Here is a 25,465-nt window from a genome sequence, read left to right as displayed (position 1 = left end):
GCATACGTTTACTGTTGACACATATGAACTCCTTGGTTGATCTTCTGCATTAGAGAGCAGAGTAGTCTCCTCTGGGTGCTTGTGTGTGCATGTCTCCCTGTTTGTGTGTAGGTGGATTTTACGCATGTGTGGTGTCTGTTTTTGGTATGCTTGTTCACAATTTTCCATTCACACAGAGGTATGTGCTGGCATCTGAGCCTAATGTACATACATTCCTGCTAATCTGCATGCTCCGTCAGTTTTTGCAGTGGTGTTTCAGGCTCCGCTGAGGTGTAAATGTTGAGGTGTGATTGTATTATCAGCTTGGCTGAACTTAGCCACCGTTTTCAAGTCTCAGAATCTCAAATGCTCATTAGCATAGTGGCTACATGAGAGAATTGTTTGATTTTTTTTGCACTAGCACTCACACACAAACACACACATCCTTTATAACATGTTTTAGGGACACTGCAGACTTTCTTCAGAAGAATAGCCATTAAAAACATAACTGGAAATCTGATTGCTGTATACTGGAATACGTATGTGTCTCTGGGTATTGGTGTACATGTGTGGGTGTCTATGCCATTTTTGAAGAAAAAGTAATGGGCAGAGCTATATAGGAATGTTTGCTTTTTATTGAAACTAAAAGGCTCCCACTCTCTGTCTTTTTGTCCTCTATCACCAGGTTATCACACTGGAAGGCTGGGTAGACATCATGTACTATGTCATGGATGCTCACTCCTTCTATAATTTTATATATTTTATACTGCTCATTATTGTAAGTACCTCATTATTTTTTTTGTTTAACTTCTCTTTATATTCTCTTGTTTTGCTAGAGCCTTGAAGCAACGACAAAACGTGATTGGGTCCAAAATATCTTGTTTTAAAGGACCATTATTTTTCATTTTTGCAAAGGACTAATTCAGATAAATGTGAACGCCTGCAGCTTTCTAAGCCTGATCGACTTTTTGTTGAGGAGACAGCTGTCTATAGACAATTTTCCCTGGTTTGGGATTTTTAATTGACCTAGTCAACTAAAAACAGACACTGGATTTAGTTTTCAGACTGACTGCACTTAAGTACTTTCAATACAAAATGAGGAATTAATAACCAGGTGGAGAAAGTGCTCATCTAATTTGCAATTCATCTTTTAGTACCACACGCTAATGACATATTTAGCATACATTTCATTATTGAGTTGACATTTCAAAGTTATAGTAAGGACAAAGCCAACTCATTGGAGGATCATTTAAATTTAATTATTTCTAAGTAACTAAAAAACTTTTCAGTTTTATGTTTACAGTGTTTGACCAAGCAGGTAGCATCTCAAATAATGAATAAGCTCTAATAATGCTCCTTATATTTTTACACCGTAAGGAGGCATAAAGTCAACAGTGAGTCAAATATTTATAAAGTAAACACTGTCTTGATTCTTTATACAGAATTAAAGGTGAAATACTTTTATGACCCTAAATCAACACTTTTATGGAGCAGGCTTTGACTCAGTTAAACACACTGTATCATTTTAGGTGTTGTTGTTGTGGTTTGCACTTTCTTTACCTTTCCCTTTTCAAACAGGTGGGCTCTTTCTTCATGATCAACTTGTGCCTCGTGGTCATTGCCACCCAATTCTCCGAGACAAAGCAAAGGGAGAATGCCCTGATGCGGGAGCAGCGTGCTCGTTACATGTCAAACGACTCCACACTTGCCAGTTACAGCGAGCCGGGCTCGTGCTATGAAGAGATGCTACGCTACATTAGCCATCTTTACCGCAAGTTTACACGCAGGCTCCAGAGGATATACTCTGGCTGGCACAGGTACGTTACAGGTTGTTTTTTTTTTGTTTTTTGTTTTTAATTCTGTAGAATATGTCTAGAAATGTCTAATGACGTAGCAATAAATGTGTTGTGTGGTGATGTTAGCAAAAAAACAGCAACTTGGACTTTGTTACTTAGGGTGGAGATGATAGCTCAAAAATGTATTGGTAAATGTAATGGACAATTTGTTCTAAAGCCCTCAACATCAACCTTAAAAATGCCAAGTAACTTTGGTAAGATGAAAAGAATCTCTAATCCAACACAATGCAAAAAAAAGAGAAACCATCACATGGTGCTTTTTTAGGTTAAGTTGCACTATTAGCACCCCAGACTGGTCTGAGACCTCATGGCAACCTATGGAAAAATGAGGTTCCTGCGGTCGCCCGTAGTTCGCACGGAAGACTGACTTGTCTGTAAGCACTCAATACCTACTATCTGAGCTGTGGTAAAAGTGCACTGCAACCCAGCTTTCACTTTCATGAAAAGTCTCCATTTCTGAATTGTGTAACACTTTTATCCATTTCACTACTACTACTGCACAATGCTGGATATCTCCTTGCAACCAAAACAGTAACAAGGAATCTTTTGGTGGATCACCATATAACTCTTGAGACCAGTTCCACATAACAACTCCCAGTGACCTCCAGCAACCATTTGCCAAATGTTTAGGGAGTACCTATTTTATCCACCCTATGTTGGCCAGTTGGTCACTCAGTGGCATCTAGGCCCATGTGACTGAGGCTTTTGCACTTGATTTCTCACCTACTGCCACTAACCACTTGCCAAATGGTCATGAAATTCATTGTTCCCTAACGACTTGCCAGGCTATGTGACAGGCTCACCTAATATGGCTCTATTAGTACACACTTTTAATTTTCGTTATCTAGTTAATTGCTTTCAGAAGTTGAGATCAGTAAATTAGCAAAAAACACAATAAGATCTTCACTCAACAACTCTCCCCTGGCAATAAATAAATAAATAATTAAAACAACCAGTGTTATTTTTCCACTACCCAATATATTAATTCTCTACATCCCTTTTATGTTTTGTTGTTAATTTGCAATCATTTTGCGGGATTTGCCAACCGTGCACCTCACAGAATTACATTGTGCCTGCCAGAAATATATTAGAAATGCATTCTGATGCAAACACAAATAAACAAAAATCTATCTTGAATAAATATTACTATTTATTACTAGCCACCCTTAATTATTATTCATGTCTCTTTTTTTCTGAACAGTAAACGTCGTAAAAAGGTGAATCCTAATGGCAGCAGTGGAGGCAGTAATGGTGGAGGTAATGGGCATGGCCACGGTTCCAGCAGGGGCTGCGGAGGGTCAGGCCCAGGTAACGCATTGTGGTTGAGGCCAATCCATAACCTTTTACAACACCATCAGCATCAGCACTGTCGTCTCAGCAATGGCGGGCAGCACACCGTCAGCGTGGCAACCACAGAGCACGTGGACAGAGAAGGACACATCAAAGTCGGGGAGGAACTGGAGATGAAGTCGCTTACCGTTCGGAGGGGAAGTGCAAATGGAAACAACGATAACTCGACCACTGTCACCCAGCGCGTGGGCTCATTACTCGGGCGACTGAACGGGGGGATGAACTATCCCACCATTCTGCCGTCTTTTGTGTGCAGCTATAGCAGCAAGACGCCACCCCCTCACTCAAAGCAGTGCGGTTCTTGTCTGGAGCATCCGCCGAACCACCCGGCTTCTGAGCACGCCGAGACACTGACCAAGCTTTACCAGCTCATGGGACAGCACAGTAAGAAAACAATCACTGCACACAGACACATGGGTGGATCTCAAAATTGTAGAATCCAGAAAAATATGGATGTTGAATCTGCGTCTATGGGAATACCACACTTTACTGCTCACCATTGTTTTTCTGGTCAGAAAGATCAGAGGTGAGTCAGCTAAAGGAAGCTGCCACTTTCAGAGTGTTTAAACCACAACCAAATATCTTACAAAGATAAAAGGTGAAAAAATAAAGCTTTTCTTTCGCTATTTGTCTTCCACCGTCCTTTAAGTCTCCTTCACATTCTCTTTGCGACGCTTTAGAATTCCCTCGGGCTCCATTATAGTTTTGTCATCACACTCACTTTCATTCAGTGCTCTTTCTTTTACCCTGCGTCCTCATCCCAAGCTTGACCTGAAATAGCCCGTGGCTGCTTCTGCGGTGTGTGTGTGCATGAGTCTCAAGAAGCACTTAGAGCCCTGACAGGAAATCCATGTCTCAAGTGTTAAAGTCATCAGCGCAGAGAAGTGGATAAAGGGGCAGGACTGACTGAATCAACACAGTGTGTGGGGGGAACAGTTAAAGGAGGAAAAGTATGGAGTATTAAGGAATGTAAACAGGAATGCAGGTGTGTTATGGTATTCTGAAAACAAGTGGCTGAGGAAGGAAGAAAATATGGAGTTTATTAATGTATTCATAAAGTATGAAAGATTTAAGGCCCGCATTGAGAAGCTGAAAGAAGGCCGCCAAGAGAAAAATAAATTAGAGCAATAAAAAGAAAGAGAAGAGAGCTGGGGGAGGACACATAAAGGAGGGCTGGATTCGGGGATACCGAGAAAATAACAGAGAGCAGAAAGACAGGAGCTGCGCAGAAATGGTATGAAAGACATTTCTGTTGTGTCATTAAAGGGTGAGACTAACAGTAAGCACGAGAAACTGATGTTAAGCAGCCTGAATCCTTTTGGAGAGTGAGTGCAATGCTTAAAAAAATATCACCCTAAATTGTACTCTGTAGTAAAGATCACATATTTACTCATTTGAAGGGGGATGTGTTCTGTTTGCTTTCAGCACTGTTAGGTAACTCACTATCTGCTAAACCTTATAAGGTATGGCTTTAGAGTGTGAATCATGTTTTTGGTTCCTCTTCACTTTTGGAGGACCATGTTCTTGGGAATATTTTCAGCTCTGTAGCCCTCTGATTTCACTGTAATTGTAGCCTTATTGAATAACCTTATACGATGGGATCAGTTTAAACAAAATTTTCCCCGGACAAGGGTTTTGTACTCTGATGGAATTTGCGAAGGTAATTTGTGAGTATGTCAAGAACTGGAGAAGTGTTTAAGATTATAAATGACAATAAAATACAATGAGAGCACACACAAACCTTTTTTAATAGCTCAGGGTATAGACAGTGTTGTAAACAACTTTATGTGCTGTTAAAGCTGCTTTTGAAGAGCTGACGTTTTCAGAAGTCAAGCTTTGCCTGTGTTAGTTTTCAGCTGTGCTTTGCTCTGCAGTTCCTCTGTACTGATTTTAAAAGGCTCCAGTCAGAGAACAGAAGGTGAGACGAGGTAGCCGAGATCTCAAACTGTGGGCGAGCTTGCAGTACTCACTGCGGAAACTTAATGTGTGCTGGCCGCGTGCTGAAAAGGACGGCCCTTCAGCACAAAATGCAAAATTTCACTTATGTTAATGTCTTCGAGCTGGGTCGTTATACCACAAGGTTTGTCTCTTTGTCTCTTTATGTTGTCCTTATAAAAAAGTCGACCACATAAACATGTAGAAGCACTCATTTTTACTCCCCTCCAACTGTTCCACTTTTACAACAGTAAGCTTAACAAGCACCAGCAAGTGCTTTGCAGTAAAGTACTCGCCAATGATTCCCGGTGCTTTATACTACATAGAGTTGGTCCTACTTTGCTAATGGGGACTTCAGATCTTTTATCTTTTCTATTATTTATAGTTTTGATAAAGAATACACTTGGATCAAACGTAAATCAAAGCTAATGTCGAAATATATGATGTGCTTTAGTAGTAAAGATGCAAATTAGAGCCTAACTTTCATTGATTTCTTAAGTTGTCTAATAATATCACCATACCTACTTACAGATGATCCCTGCTTCAAATATGTAATTTTAAGAAAGTTTATTTTTATATTTACATTTAAAAACTTGATTTATTTACATTGATTTACTTGATTTACAGCAGGATATAGAATATATAATGTTAGAGTCGGACCGAAATAGGACTGATGCTGATACTTGGTGGTATTAAAAAGCTGATATATTGGCCAATATTTTCTTTTTTTTCAGACACACAAATATAAAAAGATTTCATTAAAAAATGTGTGTTGTTCTTATTTACGCACTTACACTCGATAAGACTAAACTTGGATTAGCTGTTTGTTTGCGGTGTTCAAAACATGTTGTAAACTGGGGAGCTGAGCGCCCTCTGGTGGACAGACTGTACAATGGCAGCATTCATATCGTGCTTGAAGGGTGTTTCTCTTGTGGCCTTTTTTTTTAACTTTAAAAATGTTCAATTAATTGCTGTTATAAATATCAATACCAATATACTGGGAAGTCGATATTAATTTAATATAATTTGTAAAAAAAAAATTACCAAACCAAAACATGTTTGCTCATTAAAGATAAACACATAGGACAGTTATAGAAACTCCTTCAGCAATGTCTGACCATCATCACCCGTTCTTCCTTTCAGGTCGCCAGCGGCTGCTCTACCAGCTGGCGGGTATGGTGCCCAGCCCTCTTCTCTTGGAGCTACTTAGCTGCCCTTTGTGTGCCAGCAGCCTGGAGACCTTGGAGCTGGAACTGGGAGACCTAGAGGGAGGCAAGGGAGAGGCAGATGGACTACACGACTTCCCTCAGGTCAGAATGGATGGTTGTGGACTAATGATGATTTTAAACCTTGATGATTAATTCACAAGTGTTGATTAGACATATAATGATGATGAGCATGGTATATAAATAAATAAATACAATCTTTTAGTCTTCAAACCTAACACAGTGTTGTATTTGTGGATTATTTTGCATAGCGCCTAAAACTACAGTAATTAAAAAGCACAAGACGTCCTTGTTGGTGTTTTGACTTATTGTATCCAAAATCTTGTATCCAGGGGGCCGATGTGAGAGGAGTGAGGGGTCGGAGCAGACGCCGTGGGGTTGTTGAATACGAAAATGGAGTGGTTCGTGCCTGGAGGGACCTCAGGGAAAAACTAAAGAGGATTGTGGAAAGTAAATACTTCAACCGCGGGATCATGATCGCTATTCTTGTGAATACTCTCAGCATGGGAATAGAGTACCACGAGCAGGTAAGACACAGGGGATAGGGTGTCGGGCGGATTTTGCTTTTCTGGGAATATGACACAAATCAGTGGTTTAAAGCTAAGAGGACTACTGGTGACAGGAGTTTAGTGAAAACGGGTAGCAAGTGTGTTTAAACAAATGCCTTTTTATGGCTCGTTCAGTCTGGGAGTCTGAATGAGAGGAAATGAGAGTTAGAGATGGAGGCAGAGTGAAGAGGGCTGAGGGGCTGAAGGAAATAAAGGGAAGGAGGGGGGTGGAAGGAGTAGCACCCACTCGTTTCCTCTTTCTCACACATAAATTACACGTCCAGGCACTGTCACACACTCCAGACTCACAGTTTCGACTTTATCCTATGTGGCCAACATCTGGAAAGTTTTACATTAAATAATACCATTGCTCTTTCCCTTCTCCGGTGTCACACGGACACATTTATGTAATGATATTTCACATTTACACATAGGAGCTGTTTCACTTCCCAGCAGGTCTGGAAATGGCTACAAATTCAAAGAAGAGATTCTGGTGCATGAACAAAGACCATTCCCTTCTTTCCTCTCTCTCTGTGTCTCCATGTCTCCCTCTCCAGGGGGATGTGTGTGCGTGTGTGCGCACATGTGAGTGTGTTTCTATCTTAGTGGCATAAACATAAGGAGCGACTAGAAGAACCATGGCCTTTTTAGGGCAATGACACACACATACACACACTCAAGCACACACATACACATGAAGCGAAGTGTTAAATACGAGTTCCTCCTCCCTTCAGTAGTCATCATCCCACATATGTTACACCTCGCCAACTTTTTGAGACTATGAGTGTAACTGCGTGCGCGCGGAGAGGTGTATAAATGTGGGAGGCATAGTGCAGACTTTGTATGTGTGTAGAGACACAAAGAGAGAGGAAAAGAGAACAAGGGAGGCGATCAATGCTTGTTTTGGCTGCATTTAGATTTCATTTTAGAAATAGGCCGAACGTAAAATCGAGGTGTAAACTGACGTGCGCATAGTTTTCACACATGGAGCGTGGCACCCATCAGATGAGGTGCTGAGCTGATCTTTAACCTCACAAATTTCATTACAAATTAAATTACAAATTAGCGGGCCTTGATTGCAACATAAAAACTGTGTCTCTTGTTACTTAATCAAAGGTGGTTTGACAACAACAAATGCAATTTGTGCAATTTTAAACGTACCTTCTTAATTCTCATAAGAAATAACAGGTTTCTGGTTACTTTGGTTCACATGTGAAAGATTTTTTTATGTGCATAACGTTCATGTATGTTACAGTTGTATTAATCCTGTCCCTGATTAACATTCACGGGTTCACCGTGTAAAATTAAATACATAATAGATGTTAAGGTACACTGCGTAACTGAGTCCACATGATTAGGCTTAGATTTTTACAGGGCTGGTATTACGATAATCAATGTTTTTTTCTGTACACTGCTTTGTACGGTGTGAGGTATGCAAGTCTCTGTTTTGCTTTTTGTCCTCTTGTTCCTAAGGGCAAGGTCATATGCAGAGCTGTGTTCAAAATTCTACACTCGAAATGCCTCCTTGTGGGTACTGAGAGTATTTCATTTTGATTGACCACCGCGTTGGTCAAATGTAAGGGTGGAAGTAGAAAACGGCATCTAAAGCAATAGTCCAGAGTGCTCGATGGGGACCATAAAACAAATTGATATACGCTTAAGAGCTTGTTATAATTGTTAAACCTCTCAGTTTCAAATGATCGCAGCAATACAGAGTCGATTGTTTCATGAGGCTGACGACTCAAAGGCACCTTCACTGTCGTTATTAATATGAAGAAAAGTGCTTTTTTCAGCTTTTCCAGTCCAGTTTTGTTTTTCATTTGCCCAACAACTTAAAAATGCTTTTCTTTGAAGGTGAAAGGAGTAGCATATGTAGCTTTTGCTGTGGCGTGAACTCAAACCCAGGCCCTGTTGTGTAGCCTTGGGCGTGCAGGGATCCCACTCAACCAGGTTAGCTGTAGCGGCACCCACAGCTCTATACCCTGGAGTTGTTTTCATTTATTTTATTCTACCATGTCAGACATAGTGTGCTGTCCTTTTTCAACATGCTGTTAAGTGGTACACAGACTGAATAAGAATCATCTGCAAAATTCTTTTTCACTTCTCCAGTGTAAAGACGGAGGGCCACTGAGGTACTGAAAATGCCATTAAGTCCAGTGTTAAACAATAATACATGTGTCTAGTACTATATTTGCCCAAGACAAACGCTTCCTGACAGCTCTTTTGAAGTTTTATTGAATTTATTTTAGGCTTTTCGTGGGATGTTTTGTCTTTGAAAAAAAACAACAACTTGTATTCTTTCTCTCACCACACAAGACACCAGCAGTTATATTTGAGTCCCTTGACATTACTACTGTGCCTCCCTCCCTCCCCCCCCATGCTGGTGTTGTTTTTAAACTCCCTGAAAGTCCGCGTTAACTCACAAGCTCATCAGCAAAAATGCTGTATAATTTGTTAATTTGTTACACAACCCTGTTCTTACTCCACATTACTAAACGCAATTCATATTGATAATGGGCTTACAATTATAACAGCTTTAGCAGCAAGCATTTAAACTACTGTCAATCTAGCACTGTATAACACAAGTACTATCAGTGGGTACGCATGATATTGACAGAGATGTACCATACATACATTTTTCGGCAGTTGTTAAGGTCAGCAAAGAAGTACACTATGTTGCCAAAAGTATTCACTCACCCATCCACATCAACAAATTCAGGTGTACCAATCACTTGCTACATACCGCTAAACTTCATGTGGCGTTCAGATGAGCTCAAGAACAGTGTGTCAAGAGCTTTATGGGATGGGTTTACATGGCTGAGCAGCTGCATCCAAGTCTTACATCACCAAACACAATGCAAAGCGTTGGAAGCACGCCGCCAGTGGACTCTAGAGAAGTGGAGATGTGCTCCTTAATTGATGAATCACACTTCTCCATCTGGCAATCTGACAGACGAGTCGGGGTTTGACAGTTGCCAGGGTAACGGTACATGTCTGACTGCATTGTGCCAAGTGTAAAGTTGTGTGGGGTTGTTTGCCAGTAGTTGGGCTCAGCCCCTTAGATCCAGTGAAAGAAACTCTAAATTCTTCAGCATACCAAGAACTTTTTGGACAATTTCATGCTCCCAACTTCTTGTGAACAGCAGTGCAGAAACCAAGGTCCATGAGGACATGGATGAGTGAGTTTGGTGTGGAGGAAGTTGACTGGCCTGCACAGAGTCCTGATCTCAACCTGATAGAACGCTTTTAGGATGAATTAGAGGAGACTGCAAGCCAGGCCTTATCAATGTCTGATCTCACAAGTCCACTTTTGGAAGAATTGTCAAAAATTCTTGTAAACACACAGCCTTTCTAGAAGAGCTGAAGCTCATAAGCTGCAACATGTGAGCTGACATCATATTAAACTCTGTGGATTAAGAATGGGATATCACTAAATTTCCTATGCATGTGAAGGCAGATGAGCGAATACTTTTGGCAATATAGTGTATGTATATTAGCGTTGTCAGTGATACTCATAAATATGGTCTATCTGTTATGGGCCTGGGGGTTTGGGTCTACTGCTTGTTGACTCCCACATATGCAGAGAGTCACAAGTGGTGTTAATAAGTCTTCCTTCTGTGGCATGAGAACTAAAATCTATCACAAGCTAAAGAGTTTCACAAACTGTGAGGGAGAGTAGAGAGAATTTATGGTTTCAGTCATGTGGGGATCATAAATATTCATTACGTGTGAATTTTGGGACTGCACAATGCTTGTTAGCAAAGACTCTTGATACTTAGCAAGTAAAACGAAATGTAATAAAAAGGCTGGTGGTTGAAGGGCTATCTTTTAAGAGCATTTAATGTTCGTGCAGGAGAATGATGTGAGACTGAGGTGCAATGTTGAAAGTCCACATTCACATACGCGCTATTACAATGGATTTGTAATAATGTAACTATGGTTTTCCAGCAGACTCGCAGACAAACAACAGACTTGCAATGCTTTAGTTAGTTTGTCCTGATGAGACGCAGTGTATGAACTCAGGATGTGGCACCAGAAAATTTACTGGAGCGCAAAAATGCAGAATTTTTAATACAAGATTTGACGTTTTACAAGAGGGCCTCGGTTAAATCTTTGCTGGATCACTGAGTGTAATGTGGTAAGTGAAGTAGATTAGCAGTTATAGATTGGTGTTGGCCCTATATTGATTGATAGGGCCTGGCTGCAGCTCTGATGTTGACTGATAATGTCTCAGCTCATGGCACAAAGGCTTGGAGGTAATACAGTGGACTTACTAACTATCTTGCTTCTTCATTCTTTTGTTTTCCTTCCTGCTTTATCTCCCATGCCCTCCTCCCCCCTCTTCTTTTCTTTTGCATTCTCTTTCTTTTGCTCCATCCAGCCCGAGGAACTGACCGATGTGTTAGAGATCAGCAACATCGTTTTCACCAGCATGTTTGTCCTGGAGATGGGTTTCATGCTGCTGGCTTTCGGCTTGTTTGGATACATCAGGAACCCATACAACATCTTTGACAGCATCATTGTTATCATCAGGTAGTATTTATCCGTGCTGTTTTGTCTCCACGTAGAGAAGAAAGTGCAGAGAGACCAAAGCAATCAGTAGCAGACAAGTAACAGTTGGAGGTATAGCGTGTGTCTAATTTCTCACCAACTTGAGGTTTCAGTTGTCAGGTTCAGTGCTGTAGCATCTCTTCTGTTGGTAAGATTGTCACAGTCATAAGGGAACACACGTCACTTGCTGCCTCAGCAGACTCCTTACTCTGTCAGTTGAGGTTTGCAGTGTGGCTCTCATTTAGCTTTGGGCCTTTCAAACTGTGATGTTCGGTTACTTTTGCTTTTGAAATAGAATTAGCTTTCTAATCACTACAGATAATCCTGTTACTACTGGTGAGCCACTTTAAAACACACATGTAATTACCTCTGCCAAGGATGTCGTGTTTTTGGTAGTGTGTGCATGCGTGTCATCATTGTGCCTGCAAACATGTTAGCTCAACAACTTTTAGATGAATTTCAATAAAACTTTGTAGGGTTGTAGAGTGGAATCATATTAACAGTCGATTCAAATTTGGCTTAAAACTTCAAAGTAAACATAATGATTTAGTGGTTGAAAATTGATATAATTCTTATAGATAAGGTATTTAGTTTAACATATAGAAAATAACATATTAGAATAAAATGAAATAAAATATGTCACATTTCACCTTTGACCTCTCCTTCAAGGTCAATAGATTGATTTGAATGTCAAAGTGATAATAACTAATAATAATAATAATAAATAAGTCTTATAGCTCTATTTATAGTTAATGATGTAACTATATATTATTAACTATATATGGAGATTCTAAATGTCTCATTATTTTATTATGAGTTTGTTATGTACATTACAGTAACAGGTTATAACTGTTTAAATACATGAGCAATGTTCCTGAATAAGTGTAAATGTATATATATTTTTGAAAAAATATATCATTTTTAAAGTAACTTTAAAAAGAACAAATAAAATACAATAAATATATAAAAAGATAATATATTTGGTTAAAAGTAAACACTCATGCTATGCGATACTGCAAATTTTGGTATTGATCCAATACAAAGTAAATACAGGGTCAGTAGTGCCAATACCTATACTGTTACCGATATTTTGAACTTATAAAGGCAGCTTTTGTAGGTGAGAGCAGTGTGTCATGATTTATGAGATGAATCATCAATTTGGGGAATAGACATAAACTATCAATCCTATGTTGTTAATATCGACCTGATATCAGTACCACCATTGGTATTGATACTATGGATATTTGGATCGATCTGGCCACCTTTAGTACTGCCTGGAAAGTGAGCAGCCTTGGTGGAGGTTTGTCCTCTTGTTTTGCTTTGTTTATGTGTTTTTTCACAAACAAATTTACTGAAGTTGTCCAGTATTTTAATACTTTGTTGTGGGTTGTTCTCAGTGTGTGGGAGATAATTGGCCAAGCAGACGGTGGGCTGTCAGTCCTGCGAACGTTTCGTCTGCTACGAGTTCTGAAGCTGGTTCGCTTCCTACCCGCTCTGAGGAGACAACTCGTAGTGCTGATGAAGACAATGGACAATGTGGCCACCTTCTGCATGCTTCTCATGCTTTTCATCTTCACTTTTAGGTAGGGGCTAAACAGATTTAACATTTTTCCCACCTGTCTCTCTTCAGGCTACTTTCTAGTGATGGAATATTGATGAGTATTAATGCAAACATCCAAATGAATATGTCTGCATTTCCTTTTTCTCTGCAGTATACTGGGCATGCATCTTTTTGGGTGTAAATTTAGTTTTCGCACAGAGAATGGAGACACCATCCCTGACCGAAAGAACTTTGACAGTCTGCTCTGGGCCATTGTCACTGTGTTCCAGGTTAGTTTCTGACTTACACTGTGCAACACTATAAGTTTGAATTATCTATAAGTTGGCTTTTGCTTTCCTATTTTTATGTCACATTGTCCAAACTGTGCATGACGATAACAAAATACGAGCTTACCTGTATCTACAGCTATAATATACATATACTGTAGGCATCCATTATAATAACCTGTCCGCGCCGCCTCTGCTTCAGGGAAAAACAGAAAGAGACAGATATATAGGAATAACCACATGGCCTATATAAATTGCTTAGGGAGGGTTCTGATGAAATTACAGATAAGGTGGTGAACTGAAGCCTCCATCTTACAAAGAACTGAAATAAATAAAAATTACTGCACATGTCCTCACATGTTATTGGTGGCATGGAGTCTGACACACTATTCTAAATGTCTAAATCAAATGTCAAAGTCAGTCTAGAGTGTGTTCGCGCGCACGCGTGTGTGTGTATATATTGCATATTTCTGCCAAGCGTCTTCTCTTGGTCCAATGCTGTAGAAAATTCTTCCCCCAGAATCTCTCTTTCACTATCACTTCTATTTTTTGCTCTCCCTCCCTGTGGAGGTTGTTCAATCGCACATGGATTGTCCTCTTTTCTATACTGGATGCCTCAGCATAAGACTAGAACACATAATGCAGAGCACTGTCTCACTGTAGTGCTGAAGAAGCATTTTGCCCTGAACTGACTGTCATACGCTTGCAGTAGTTTTCTGGAGTAGCTACAGTACACACAAATGTATGCATGGCACATACAGTGGGGGGAATAATTCTTTGATCCCTTTGTAAGTTTACTCAGAAAGAAACGAACAAGCTCCAAAAATCCAGAAAATAAATTATGTAAAAAATTATAAATAAATTTTCCCCTCATTTAGTTAAATATATGTATTTGATCCCAAACCCAACCCACAGATTACAGTCAGTCAATTACAGATACTACTGACCTCAGCTCATCATGACTATAAAGCACACCTGTCCACAGAATCAGTTTCTGTTAGGTGTGGCTGTGTGCAGGCAGGAATAGGACCCAAGGTGCAGACTCCGGAGACGGACGTGAACTCAAAAAGGCTTTAATTAGGTACTCAAAAATATAACATAACTGAAAAAACTCAAAACAAACTTAAACTGGAGAAATGACAGAACACACAGCTAAGAAAACGGTAGATCGCAACACAGACACTAAGAAACACAGGGCTTAAATACACAGAGGGAGCAATCAGGGAATGGGTAACAGGAGGGAAACACAGCTGGGGCAAATCAGGCCTAACGAGACAAGGGGAAGCAAAACCAGACACATTAACATCAGACATGGACTTTCAAAGTAAAACAGGAAACATAACACAGACTCACGGGCAGGCACTATAACAAAGGGAACAGAGACGTGGGAACAGGGCAGACACAAACATTGACTGAACACGGGGATATAGGAACTTAGGATACACATAGACGCGGACTAGACAAGGGGATGCAGGTGATAAGGGAGACAGAGCAACTAAAGAAGACAGAGACATAAGCCATAAGACAGAACTCAAAGAAACCAAAAACTAGAAAGTATAAATAATATCATAAACTCAAAAACCCTGGGTCGACGACCCAGGCATCCTAACAGTACCCCCCCCTTAAGGGCTGGCTTCCAGACAGCCCAAACCAAAACATCAAAATCAAAAAAACAAAAACAACCCAACCAGGGTGGGCGGCGGGGGAAACAGGATGGAGGGCTCGAAACAAACCAAACAAGGAGCCAGAAACAATAAAACAAAAAAAAAAAAGTGCAAACACTGGAGCCCGGAAAGCAACAGAACAAAACACAGAAACAAAGTCCAAAACAACAGCACCAAGGCCCAGGCAAAGTCCAAAAGCAAACAAACAAAAGAGCTCACGAAAGGCGCAGAGGCCCAGGCAATAGTCTCAAAAAAGTTCAGGGGGCCGGCCCGGAGGCTGACGGCACAACAGTCCAAACCCGGGTAGGTCAGGGGGGCGGCCCGGAGGCTGATGGTCCAAGAGTCCAGAAAACAGGTCAGGAGGCCGGCCGGGCGGGAGGCACCGACGGCGACCGAGCAGGTCAGGAGGCCGGCCGGGCGGGAGGCACTGGTGGCGGAGTACTTCAGGGGGCCGTCCACGACGGCGGCGTAGTTCAGAGGGCTGTCCATGACGGCAACGACGTCCAGTCATCGGCCGGACAGAACGTGTAGGACGAGCAGGCCGGACAGGACGTGCAGGCCGGGCAGGACGTGCAGGCCGGGCAGGACGTGCAGGAACAGACAGATTGGAGACCTCAGGAGCAGACAAAGCTGAACACTCGGAGACTGGACCAGGCGGAGCTGCAGAGGCCGAGGCCGGACCAGGCGGAGCTGCAGAGGCTGAGGCCGGACCAGGCGGAGCTGCAGAGGCTGAGGCTGAATCCGGACCAGGCGTAGCACAGGCTGAGGCTGAATCCGGACCAGGCGTAGCACAGGCTGAGGCTGAAGCCGGACCAGGCGAAGCTGCAGAGGCTGAGGCCGGACCAGGCGAAGCTGCAGAGGCTGAGGCCGGACCAGGCGAAGCTGCAGACTCGGAGGCCGGACCAGGCGGTGGAGCCGGTGGTGGCTGAACGGCCCCCTCGGACCCTCCAGCGGAGACAGGTGGCTGAACGGGCCCCTCGGACCCCCCAGCGAAGACAGGTGGCTGAACGGGCCCCTCGGACCCCCCAGCGAAGACAGGTGGCTGAACGGGCCCCTCGGACCCCCCAGCAAAGACAGGTGGCTGAAAGGGCCCCTCGGACCCTCCAGCAGGAAGAGGAGGCTGAAGCGGTTCCTCGGACCCTCCAGCGGAGACAGGAGACTGAGCAAACAACTGAGGCGGTAACTGAGCAGGTGACTGAGCCGATAGGTGAGCTAATGTCTGAGCTATGGAGAGAAGTTTAAGTTGTATTGACTGTTGTAACGATGGCAGTAATGGCGGGTGAGGTGGTGGATTAGCAGATGGTTGGACTAGGTTGTCTGAGCCTACGGATCCTACAGAAAACTGCTGGACGGGCTCACCTGAGCCTCCAGCGAGGACAGAAACAGGTGCAAGTACCTGCCGGACACCAGCCACTCCCACCCGAGGAGAAGGTACGGGTGCAGGAGCTAACTGGTTCCCGGTCATCCTCACCCTGGGAGCCGGGACAAGCACAGTCAACGGCTGGGCAGCTGCAGTCCCCACCCGAGGAGCTGGTACGGGTGCAGCGACAGGCAGAGGCTCAGCCAGCCTAGACACCTGAGCAGGGACCAGCTGGACCTCAGCCTCCCTCACCTGAAGCACTGAAACAGGTGCAGGGGAATGCTGGGCCTGAGCTGCCCTGGGAGCAGGAACACAATGGTGCAAAGGAGCAGGCTCAGCAAACACAGACTCTTCTAAAACGTTTTTTAACTTCCTACCACCACCACGTCTAACAGTCTTAATAGTCTCAGTCTTAGCAGTGTTCATATGATTGTTAGTTTCCAGCTCCGAGGAACGACAGCAATCACAACTCACCACCGGGAGTTGCTCCGCAGAAAAAGAGTGGTGACGGTGTGAGCGTCGCCTCCTCCGGGAAGTGGGAGGTGGCGAACTGGGCTGCGAATCCTCCAAAGGACCGGGCTGCGATGAGGAAGCAGAGAGTTTGTGAAGCTCAGAACGTGGCAGACCCAAAAACAGAGCGAAGGACTGCAGCGGAGTGAGTCTACCGTCCGGCGTCACATAATCTTTCTTCCTCCGCCGCTTAACTCTCTTGTCGGACTGGTATTCCAGGGGTGAAGGCGGAGGTGTAGCGACTGGAGAGAAGGAGCACGTGTTCAACCTGATCGCCCGAGGCATAGACGCTGGCTCGGCCGTAGCCATTTGGAGGCTGCGGGGCCCTCCCAAAGCCAAACGTGACCCATAGAAGGGTGACTGGAGCTCCTGGGCATGCTCAGCTTCCTCCCTCACGATCTCCTTGAGGAAGGCAGAAACTGCGGGTCGCTGATACCACACAGAGTCTGCTGGGTCCATGTTCTGGTCACGATCTTCTGTTAGGTGTGGCTGTGTGCAGGCAGGAATAGGACCCAAGGTGCAGACTCCGGAGACAGACGTGAACTCAAAAAAGGCTTTAATTTAATACTCAAAATATAACAAAACTGAAAAAAACTCAAAACAAACTTAAACTAGAGAAATGACAGAACACACAGCTAAGAAAACGGTAGATCTTCCATCACAACCTCATCACCACCAGAGGCACAGCCACACAGTTGTTAGAGGACATCAGGAATAAGACTGCAGACCAGCACAAGGCTGGAATGAGCTACAAGACCATTAGCAAAAAGGTGATGAGAAGGTGACAACCGTTGGTGCCATTATTCAGAAGTGGCGGAATTATAAAATGACCATCAATCGTCCTCATGATCATGAGAAAGGTGGTAGACATCCCAAATGATCTGAAGGCAGTTGGGACCACGGTCACCAAGAGCACCTTTGGTAACACACTACAGTAGTGGATTGAAGTCTTGCAGTGCCCACAAGGATCCCCTCCTCAAGAAGACACATGTACAGGCCCGTCTTAAGGCGGCTAGTAAAACAAATGATTCAGAGAAAGCTTGGGAGAAAGTGCTGTGCTCAAATGACACCAAGGGTCTTTGGCATCAACTTGACCCGCCATGTTTGGAGGAAGAGAAATACTGAGTATGACCCAGAAAACACCATCCCTACAGTTAAGCACAGAGGTGGGAACATTGTGCTTTGTGGCTGTTTTTCTGCTAAGGGTGCAGGATGACTTTACTCCATTAAGCCAATGGACGGGTCTGTGTACTGTCCTAAAGCATACAGCACCACCAAGGCAAGAAACAAGTGGCTAAAGAAGAAGTGCATTAGGGTCATGAAGTGGTCCAGCCAGTTTCCAGACCTCAGTCCTATAAAAAAAAATCTGTGGAGGGAGCTGAAGCTTTGAACTGCCAATCAATTTATAACTTTTATGTTTTATGTGTACATATTTATGTATACACACACACATACAAGCACAGTGAAGTAGGAGGGCAGAGATGGAGCTTGCAGACATGCAAACACATGTAGACTCACAAACTTCCCATGTTAACCTATAGACAAACAGTATATGAAAATGAAGTATTTCGCCAGTAAAAGCAGCCGAGCATTTCATGTCTTCATGTTAATTTCTGCCAATATCTAAGGCTTGAACTTCTTATCCCCACTTTTAGTTTCATATCTCTAAACCTCACATCTTCCCTGTCCTGAATTTCTCCTTCTCCTTTCTTGTTAATGTGTGTGTAAATCTCTGTGTGTGCCATTCATTTCATAGATTCTTACCCAGGAGGACTGGAATGTGGTGTTGTATAACGGCATGGCTTCTACCTCTCCATGGGCGGCTCTCTACTTCGTTGCTCTTATGACATTTGGCAACTATGTGCTCTTCAATTTACTAGTGGCCATCTTGGTTGAAGGCTTCCAGGCTGAGGTGAGAAGAACTCGGACTCGTTGGTTTCTACATACAATAAAGGGTTCAGTATTTTTGGATTGTACTGGTTTATGAGCGGTCACCATTTTCCAGTATGCTACTTGTAGGCTTGTTTTACATTTTCAAAGCTGGTAATAAGGCACTCATATTGGTGCACATAATGTTCATAAAAGACAAAAGTCCTTTTCATTCCCTGCAAATTTCCTGTAGTTTAGCATAGTAAAGCCTTTGAAGAACATAAAAAGGAAGGGGAATTTCCCAGTCACTATCAGTCCTTTATCATTCAACCATGTGTACCCAGTGTATCTTTGGAGCGATTTAATTTGCGCATGGTCTGGGTGTTGATTGAAAAAAAATTTCCCCGTGATGTTAAAGTCAAAACAAAATGGGAAGCCAATACAGAAATATCATTGTTGTCATGTATGCATGTGTTACAGGGTGACGCTAATCGGTCAGAGTCAGATGATGACAAGAAATCAGACAACTTTGATGAGGACGAGAAGATAGAACAGTTCAGAGACACAGGTAGTGGTGTTTTCATGATATTCCTTTTCTGCTTTTACAGCTGATTGATCAGTAAAAACTGTAGTGAAAGCGGCAGGAGAAATAAAGCAATATGAAGCATTATAATATGCTGTATAACTCTCCTCCACAGAGCTAAAGCTCTCACTGATGATGACAGGTAATGGTCACATTGACCCTCGTGGCTCTATGGCTCCTCCCATAATCATGCGCACAGCAGCCACACCCATGCCTACACCTAAGAGCTCTCTTGGACCTGAGTCCATCCTCGGGGATGAGCTCATGTACATAGACGGAGCACCTCAATATAGTGAAGTAGGACTGGGTTTTCCTGAGGCAGGGGTCGGTCACCCAGAGTCCCGACGGGGAAGCTCAACATCAGTGGAGCCATACGATCCGCCTTCTCTGGTAAGTTATATGAAAGTCTTCATGTAAATACCATGTACAGTACAATATCTTCAGTTAATCATGAGTTAATTATTCCTGGTGGACTCACTGAAGATTCAGTAGATGTTATGAGGCTTGTTCTTTTATTTGAAAATCCATTTTCCTTATTGCTGATTCAAAATAAAAAAACTCACATCAACAATTTTTTTAAAAAGGGTAGAAGATATGAGACCAGCTTCATATGTGCATACCCAGTGGTTTCAAATGGAGTACCAAATATGGCCTAAAGAGCTAGTGAGCCCAGTGAGGTAACACTAGAACTAATCACAAGCTTCAAATGTTTCATTTCACAGAAACCAATCAGATCCACTTATGTCATATTTGTGACATTTAGCAACACCAGTTCTGTGAATTCTAATCTGAGTCAGAGAATAGCTATGATTTAGTCAGGCTTTAGGGATGCTTGACTTAGCTGAATTGATTTAACATTAATATATCATTTTCACTGGCGTATACACATATGCAGAAGGGAGCGGTGGTTTGGGAAGGTAGTCTCTGAAGGGGGCATGCTCACTTAACCACATTTACAGCTGCAAGACACGTAATTAGGAGGTCAGTGTGACACAAGGAGAGCGAGTATTCCAAAACTGGAAAATAATTTGGACACAGAGAGCCAATCATAGTCTTGTGTTACATGAGCGGGAACAAAAAACTGTTTGTAACTAAAGCATTTGGTCAAGTCTCAATTTTATGTCTATGAAATGTAGTTCACAGCTTGCTAATTTAACAACATTGAGAGAGATTGTGGGAAAAGCAGTATTCAATATGATAATTACTGTCTCAACGGTTGAGAACCATAATGAAAATTAAGCTAATAAAAGCCCTTGTTTGAGAGACTCATCAGAAATTTTACTGTGGAAGAGTGGGAAAAAGTATGAGAACATATGAAACGTTGTCAAATTTGAAATGATGCTACTCTCAGCAGATGATGAAAAGTTTTAACTGTTAGCCTCTTAAAAGCTGCTGTAACCGACATTCATTTTCACAACCACACATTACGCTCGCCCCTATTTTCTGTCTCTTCAGAGCCTCTCTAGTCCCGGGCGGCGTTCTCCTCTTCCTCCCCGTGGCGCTGGAAGCTCATGGGGAAGTCGACGCTCCAGCTGGAACAGCCTGGGAAGGGCACCGAGCCTCAAAAGGCGAGACACCAGCGGAGAGCGGGAGAGCTTGTTGTCTGGGGAAGGTGGAGAGGATGAGGATGCCAGGGATGGCAAAGTGGAGGCAGGGGGAAACAACAGACCAAAGCCGGGGTCCTTGGAACTGCTGCAGGCGTCTACTCTCTGCCCTTCTGTGGTAGCAGACTATGGTGACTGCAATGGGAGGACCGTGACCTACAACCCGAACGTGAACTCCGACCCCAAAGAAGACTCCTCCCCAGAGGACGATTTGGACGATGATGTAAGTGGCATTTGGTTGTTTCGTTTACTCTGCGGCTCGTTTTTACAATTAAATACAGATGCTCGTGGATGGATTTTGAAATGTTATGTAAATTCCTAATCTGTGCTCTCTGTCACTCTGTTTACACATTTTATTTCATTTTCTTCTCTCCTCTTGCAGTTCTCCCCTTCTGCCCTTTGCGTTCGCTTACTTTTGTATATAAATTAGAGTGTGCATTTTGTGTTCACACTGCAAAGCCTGGAGGGACACTAATTGTCATGCCTTAATTGATTAGTTTAGGCACTAATTGTTTTCTCAGTGGGTACAAAACAACTTGAGTACATGCAATCAGCACACTTATATATTTGTGCGTGGAAAACCTGGAGAGGCCCCCTTCCACTTCCCCCTCCTTGGTGGTTTTGGATGACCTCTTACGCGACAGTGTTCATGGGTTTATTGGCTCCAAATTGAGTTCATAATGCCATGAAATCCGCAGAAACAAAAGCCCTCTCCCCCAGACAGTGTATTGATACATGGGTGTGTGTTTCAATGCACACTTGGAAGGGTATACACTGCGTGTGTGCACACGTTGTGCCAACTGAGGTGTGCACATACACGTTCTTCTCTGTGAGTGTCTATCTCAGATTATGGGCTTCGACTCCAAGGAGAGCTGAGCGGTTGGTTCTTGTCACAGGCGCACACACGCAGGATACGCCCAGATGCACACGTGCTCACATAATGGGCAGCCTGCCAAATAAGCAGTTTCTGAGAGGCCTAACTTTGGGTTGTTTTTAATTAGAATCCTGAAGTGCAGAAGCTGCGCACCTAAGCTTTCTTCTGTTTGTTTTATTACAAACTTTAATGAGTTTCAAAACACTTTCTATTGAGCTTGTGGCCTAGCTAAGTTGGAGGTCCGCCTGTTATAGTCCCAATTATCTCCCTTTACTTATGCAATGAAACACGTGTTTACTATGCCCCCATAGATTTAAGTGCAGAACGGCTAACATCAGCAACACCGTGGAAACTCGGCTTAAAGCCGTGCATTGCTTCTCTCTAATAGGATCTGCAGTGTAATTGTTGACGGGTTGTGCACATTAGAGTCGTCATAATACAATTTTACTTTTAACTGATAAACATAATATATAGTTTTGGCAATGACATTTAGCAGCATTCAGTTATATAAAAAGCTCTTGGGCTTACGCAGTTTCTCCACCTTCAAGGATTTTTTTGCATGATTTAATGTTCTAGCTGATCTTCAGTCGGGGTTTAAGGAGTGCACGCAGAACAAAAAGTAATAACATTTTTATTGCTCGGATTCTACAGATTGCATGCATAGTTTGTGGAGCAGCTGTCTATTTTTGGAGAGGAGCGCATCGTCCTTTTAGTAGCCTTGCTTCTAATCTACAACAATCTCAGCATTAATTAAATATTTATCAGTTGCGTTAGCTTCGATGTGTATATTAATATGTGTAAAAATGTGAAAAAGTATATCTGCCAGAATACTGAACCTTTAGATTTGCAAGACAAACCATTTGGAGTTTTTCACTGGGTGAGATTTGATGCACTTAGCTTTGACTGTAGCAGACATGACGGTAACAACAGTAATAAACATTTCACCAAATGCAAAGGTGACACCTATAGTTGGTTCGGAGATATTGACAGAGAAAGTAGTTTTGTTGTTGGTGTTAATGATGTTGATGTGCAACCATCGTTTTCTGCAGGCTTCTTCTTGCTACTGGACCAGGAAGGAGTTCCATAACATGAAGCCCCGATGGTGCAAAGAGCATGAAGACTGGACGCTGTACCTGTTTTCTCCAGAGAATCCGTAAGACAGACACACACACACACACACACACACACACACACACACACACACACACACACACACACACAGTAGTCTTTTCATCCTTGCATTCATATCTTGGAGATTTACCCTAATCCTGTAGGATCACAGTTACTACACTTACACTAATCCTAACCCGAACCTAACCCCAAACTATTTATACTAAGACACAATGATTTACATTTTCAGCATTAGCTTGTGTCACCAAAGTGTGATTGCACTGGCAGATTTATGTCCCACCAGCATGAGTTTCACACACACACACGGATCCATACGAAGAATTCAGTCCGTTCTGTTGTCACCCTCTGCCATCCATTTTTCTGCTTACTCACTGGCCTATTCCTCTCTGGTTCTTCTTTTTTTAATTTAACTATTTCTGTCTCTTGTATTTTTTACTGAATTCTCACTATTATTTATTTGATTATCAGTTTTAATAAATGATGGATATTTTATTGTTTTATCAGAGTTGCGTGTATGTTTGTCTGTGTTTTTTTTATTTTTTTAATTTACTGTTTTTGGGGTTTTTTTTAGGTTCCGTATGTGGTGCCAGAAAGTGATCTCTCACAGACTGTTTGACCACATAGTTCTAGTTTTCATCTTTCTCAACTGCATCACCATTGCTCTGGAAAGACCTGATATAAAAAATGACAGCACGGTAAGACACACACGCACAGCCAATACACACCAGGACTGTTTTATTTAGTTTCTATCTCTTATAACTGATCCTTAATTAAGTAAGAGAAACAGGCAAAATTTCCTCTGTTATATGTGATGCTTTGATGCTTTTTATCCCTTCCATTGTTACCTGTAGTAACAAAGGTTTCTTGCTTGGGCTTCACATACACTCAGCTTGTGCTTTAGTCTGGGTACTGGGGTCTTTCACTACATTCACATAGTAAAAAAGAAAGTACACGCTTTTTAAATTCTAAGGTTTTAGATATCTGCAAATAATGTGGTCCTTAACAGTTCTTAAAATTAGGCAAATACAACCTCAGATATGAGGTTGTCCATTAACAGTTAACACATTACATTAACAATGTCTTAGACTCTGCAAGCCTCAGTTAACATTTCAAATGTTAAAGTTAATGAAGGTAGAGTTAGAAAAAAGCCAAAGAAGCGTGTCTTGTTTGGAAGGGTTGCCTGGAGAAAGGCTCTTTTCTCTAAAAAGAACATGGCAGCATGGTTTAGGTTTGCAAAGCTCCATCTGAACAAACCACAAGAATCCTGGAACAATGTCTCTTGGACAGATAAGACCAAAGTGGAGCTGTATGGCCATTATGCACAGTGCCACGTTTGGTGAAAACCAAACAGAACATATCAGCAAAAACACTCCATAGCGACTGTCAAGCACGGTGTTGGGGTGGTGACTTGTGCTTCTTTTGCTGCCACGAGACCTGGCCACCTTGAAGCCATTGAGTCAAAGATGAACTCTGTATACCAAAGTATTCTAGAATCATCTATCCTGCAGCTAAAGCATAGTCCAAATTGCTTAATGGAAAAAAATCTACAACAGAAAGGCTGAAAAAGAAAAGAATCAAGGTGCTACAATAATGTATTTGTTTTCAACTTTGTCAGCTTTGCCTTCATTTTCTATTTTCCAAAGTAAATTAGTAAAAGCAAAGAATTACAAAACATTTATTCACAATATATCATATTATGTGCTTTTTGGTGCTTGATTGATGATTATTTGCAGAAAGCTTAGAAAAAAATTGTCACTAACCGCTGTGTGAGGCAAGGAAGGATAAGACCCGAATGCAGGGCTCTCAGGCAGAACGTGAACTCAAAAACAGCTTTATTGCCAGATTCACAAAAAAACATTAGCTAAACTGGGAAGGAGCTAGAAACTAAAATAAACAGACAGCACACAGCATCGAGGGATGGCAACAGACAGAAGGAGATACAGACAATATTTCAAGAGGGTGTCAGGGCAGGAAACACCTGGGGAACACAGCTGAACATAGTCTGACTGAAGAGGCAGGGGAGCCACATTACATTACACATACAGGACAGATGACCTTGAGAATAAAACAGGAAAAAGACGGACCAGACACAGGAAGACAGGGAACACAAACACTGAGGCGAGACTGACAAAAAACAGGGAGCGAGGGACAGAGACTTGAGCTTTATAACCAGACGTGACCACACACAGGGGACGCAGGGGAGGACCCACCAAGAGACTAATACCGACTGGACACAGAAGGGAACAAAATCAAACAAGAACTATGAACTACAAACATAACAAAACCGAACATTAGCATATCAATAGTTGGGTTGAAGACCCAGGGCCATGATAAAAATCATTTTATTAAAGTGTACAAGAGCTGAAAGAATAAAACCCCAGAGTTTAAAACCTTTAAAAAGACACATTTTAGACTGATGCTAGATACTCTGTACTCTGTAGTGTGATGTGGCGTGTGCTACATGGTATGTGGGCTGAAATATAATATCACTCTCTTCTTTAGGAGCGACATTTCCTGAGTGTGTCCAACTATATTTTCACTGTGATCTTCCTAGCAGAGATGGCCATTAAGGTAAGAATCATTTCCTTTTCTTTCTTC

The 25,465-nt window shown here is 42.3% G+C and overlaps 2 protein-coding genes across 3 annotated transcripts in view; one reads left to right on the top strand and one right to left on the bottom strand.

The window, feature by feature from the left end:
• cacna1ha (calcium channel, voltage-dependent, T type, alpha 1H subunit a) overlaps positions 1 to 25,465 on the top strand; it is a 128,914-nt gene that overhangs the window by 80,181 nt on the left and 23,268 nt on the right. For both annotated transcript variants that reach the window (XM_085453786.1, XM_085453785.1), the window contains exons 8-22: positions 665 to 757; positions 1,558 to 1,796; positions 3,037 to 3,569; positions 6,264 to 6,430; positions 6,679 to 6,873; positions 11,276 to 11,427; positions 12,843 to 13,028; positions 13,158 to 13,275; positions 18,563 to 18,718; positions 19,156 to 19,243; positions 19,374 to 19,648; positions 20,714 to 21,085; positions 22,786 to 22,889; positions 23,439 to 23,562; positions 25,370 to 25,438. In XM_085453786.1, coding sequence (XP_085309912.1) covers positions 665 to 757; positions 1,558 to 1,796; positions 3,037 to 3,569; positions 6,264 to 6,430; positions 6,679 to 6,873; positions 11,276 to 11,427; positions 12,843 to 13,028; positions 13,158 to 13,275; positions 18,563 to 18,718; positions 19,156 to 19,243; positions 19,374 to 19,648; positions 20,714 to 21,085; positions 22,786 to 22,889; positions 23,439 to 23,562; positions 25,370 to 25,438 — 2,871 coding nt within the window. The remainder of the gene's footprint in view (positions 1 to 664; positions 758 to 1,557; positions 1,797 to 3,036; positions 3,570 to 6,263; positions 6,431 to 6,678; positions 6,874 to 11,275; positions 11,428 to 12,842; positions 13,029 to 13,157; positions 13,276 to 18,562; positions 18,719 to 19,155; positions 19,244 to 19,373; positions 19,649 to 20,713; positions 21,086 to 22,785; positions 22,890 to 23,438; positions 23,563 to 25,369; positions 25,439 to 25,465) is intronic.
• On the bottom strand, positions 15,184 to 17,265 carry LOC146711088 (uncharacterized). The gene is made up of 2 exons (XM_085455306.1): positions 16,296 to 17,265; positions 15,184 to 15,596 (listed from the first exon to the last, which is right to left on the bottom strand). Exons 1-2 carry the CDS (start codon positions 17,263 to 17,265, stop codon positions 15,184 to 15,186), a joined length of 1,383 nt encoding a protein of 460 aa, XP_085311432.1.

The sequence above is a fragment of the Copadichromis virginalis genome, linkage group LG4 (assembly GCF_057382275.1).
Source record: "Copadichromis virginalis isolate Kocher_CV1m ecotype Utaka linkage group LG4, C_Virginalis_male_GT1.1, whole genome shotgun sequence".
Lineage (NCBI taxonomy): Eukaryota > Metazoa > Chordata > Actinopteri > Cichliformes > Cichlidae > Copadichromis > Copadichromis virginalis.
Note: the sequence above shows the minus strand (reverse complement) of the source record. Positions and strands in the feature narration are given on the sequence as shown.

Excerpts from the sequence above, each read along its gene's own strand:
- LOC146711088 (XM_085455306.1), bottom strand. The coding sequence starts at position 17,265 with ATGGACCCAGCAGACTCTGTGTGGTATCAGCGACCCGCAGTTTCTGCC. Across the intron at positions 15,597-16,295 it reads TGTCCTCGCTGGAGGCTCAG|CTCCGCCTGGTCCAGTCTCC; the intron begins GTGAGCCCGTCC and ends CGGCCTCTGCAG.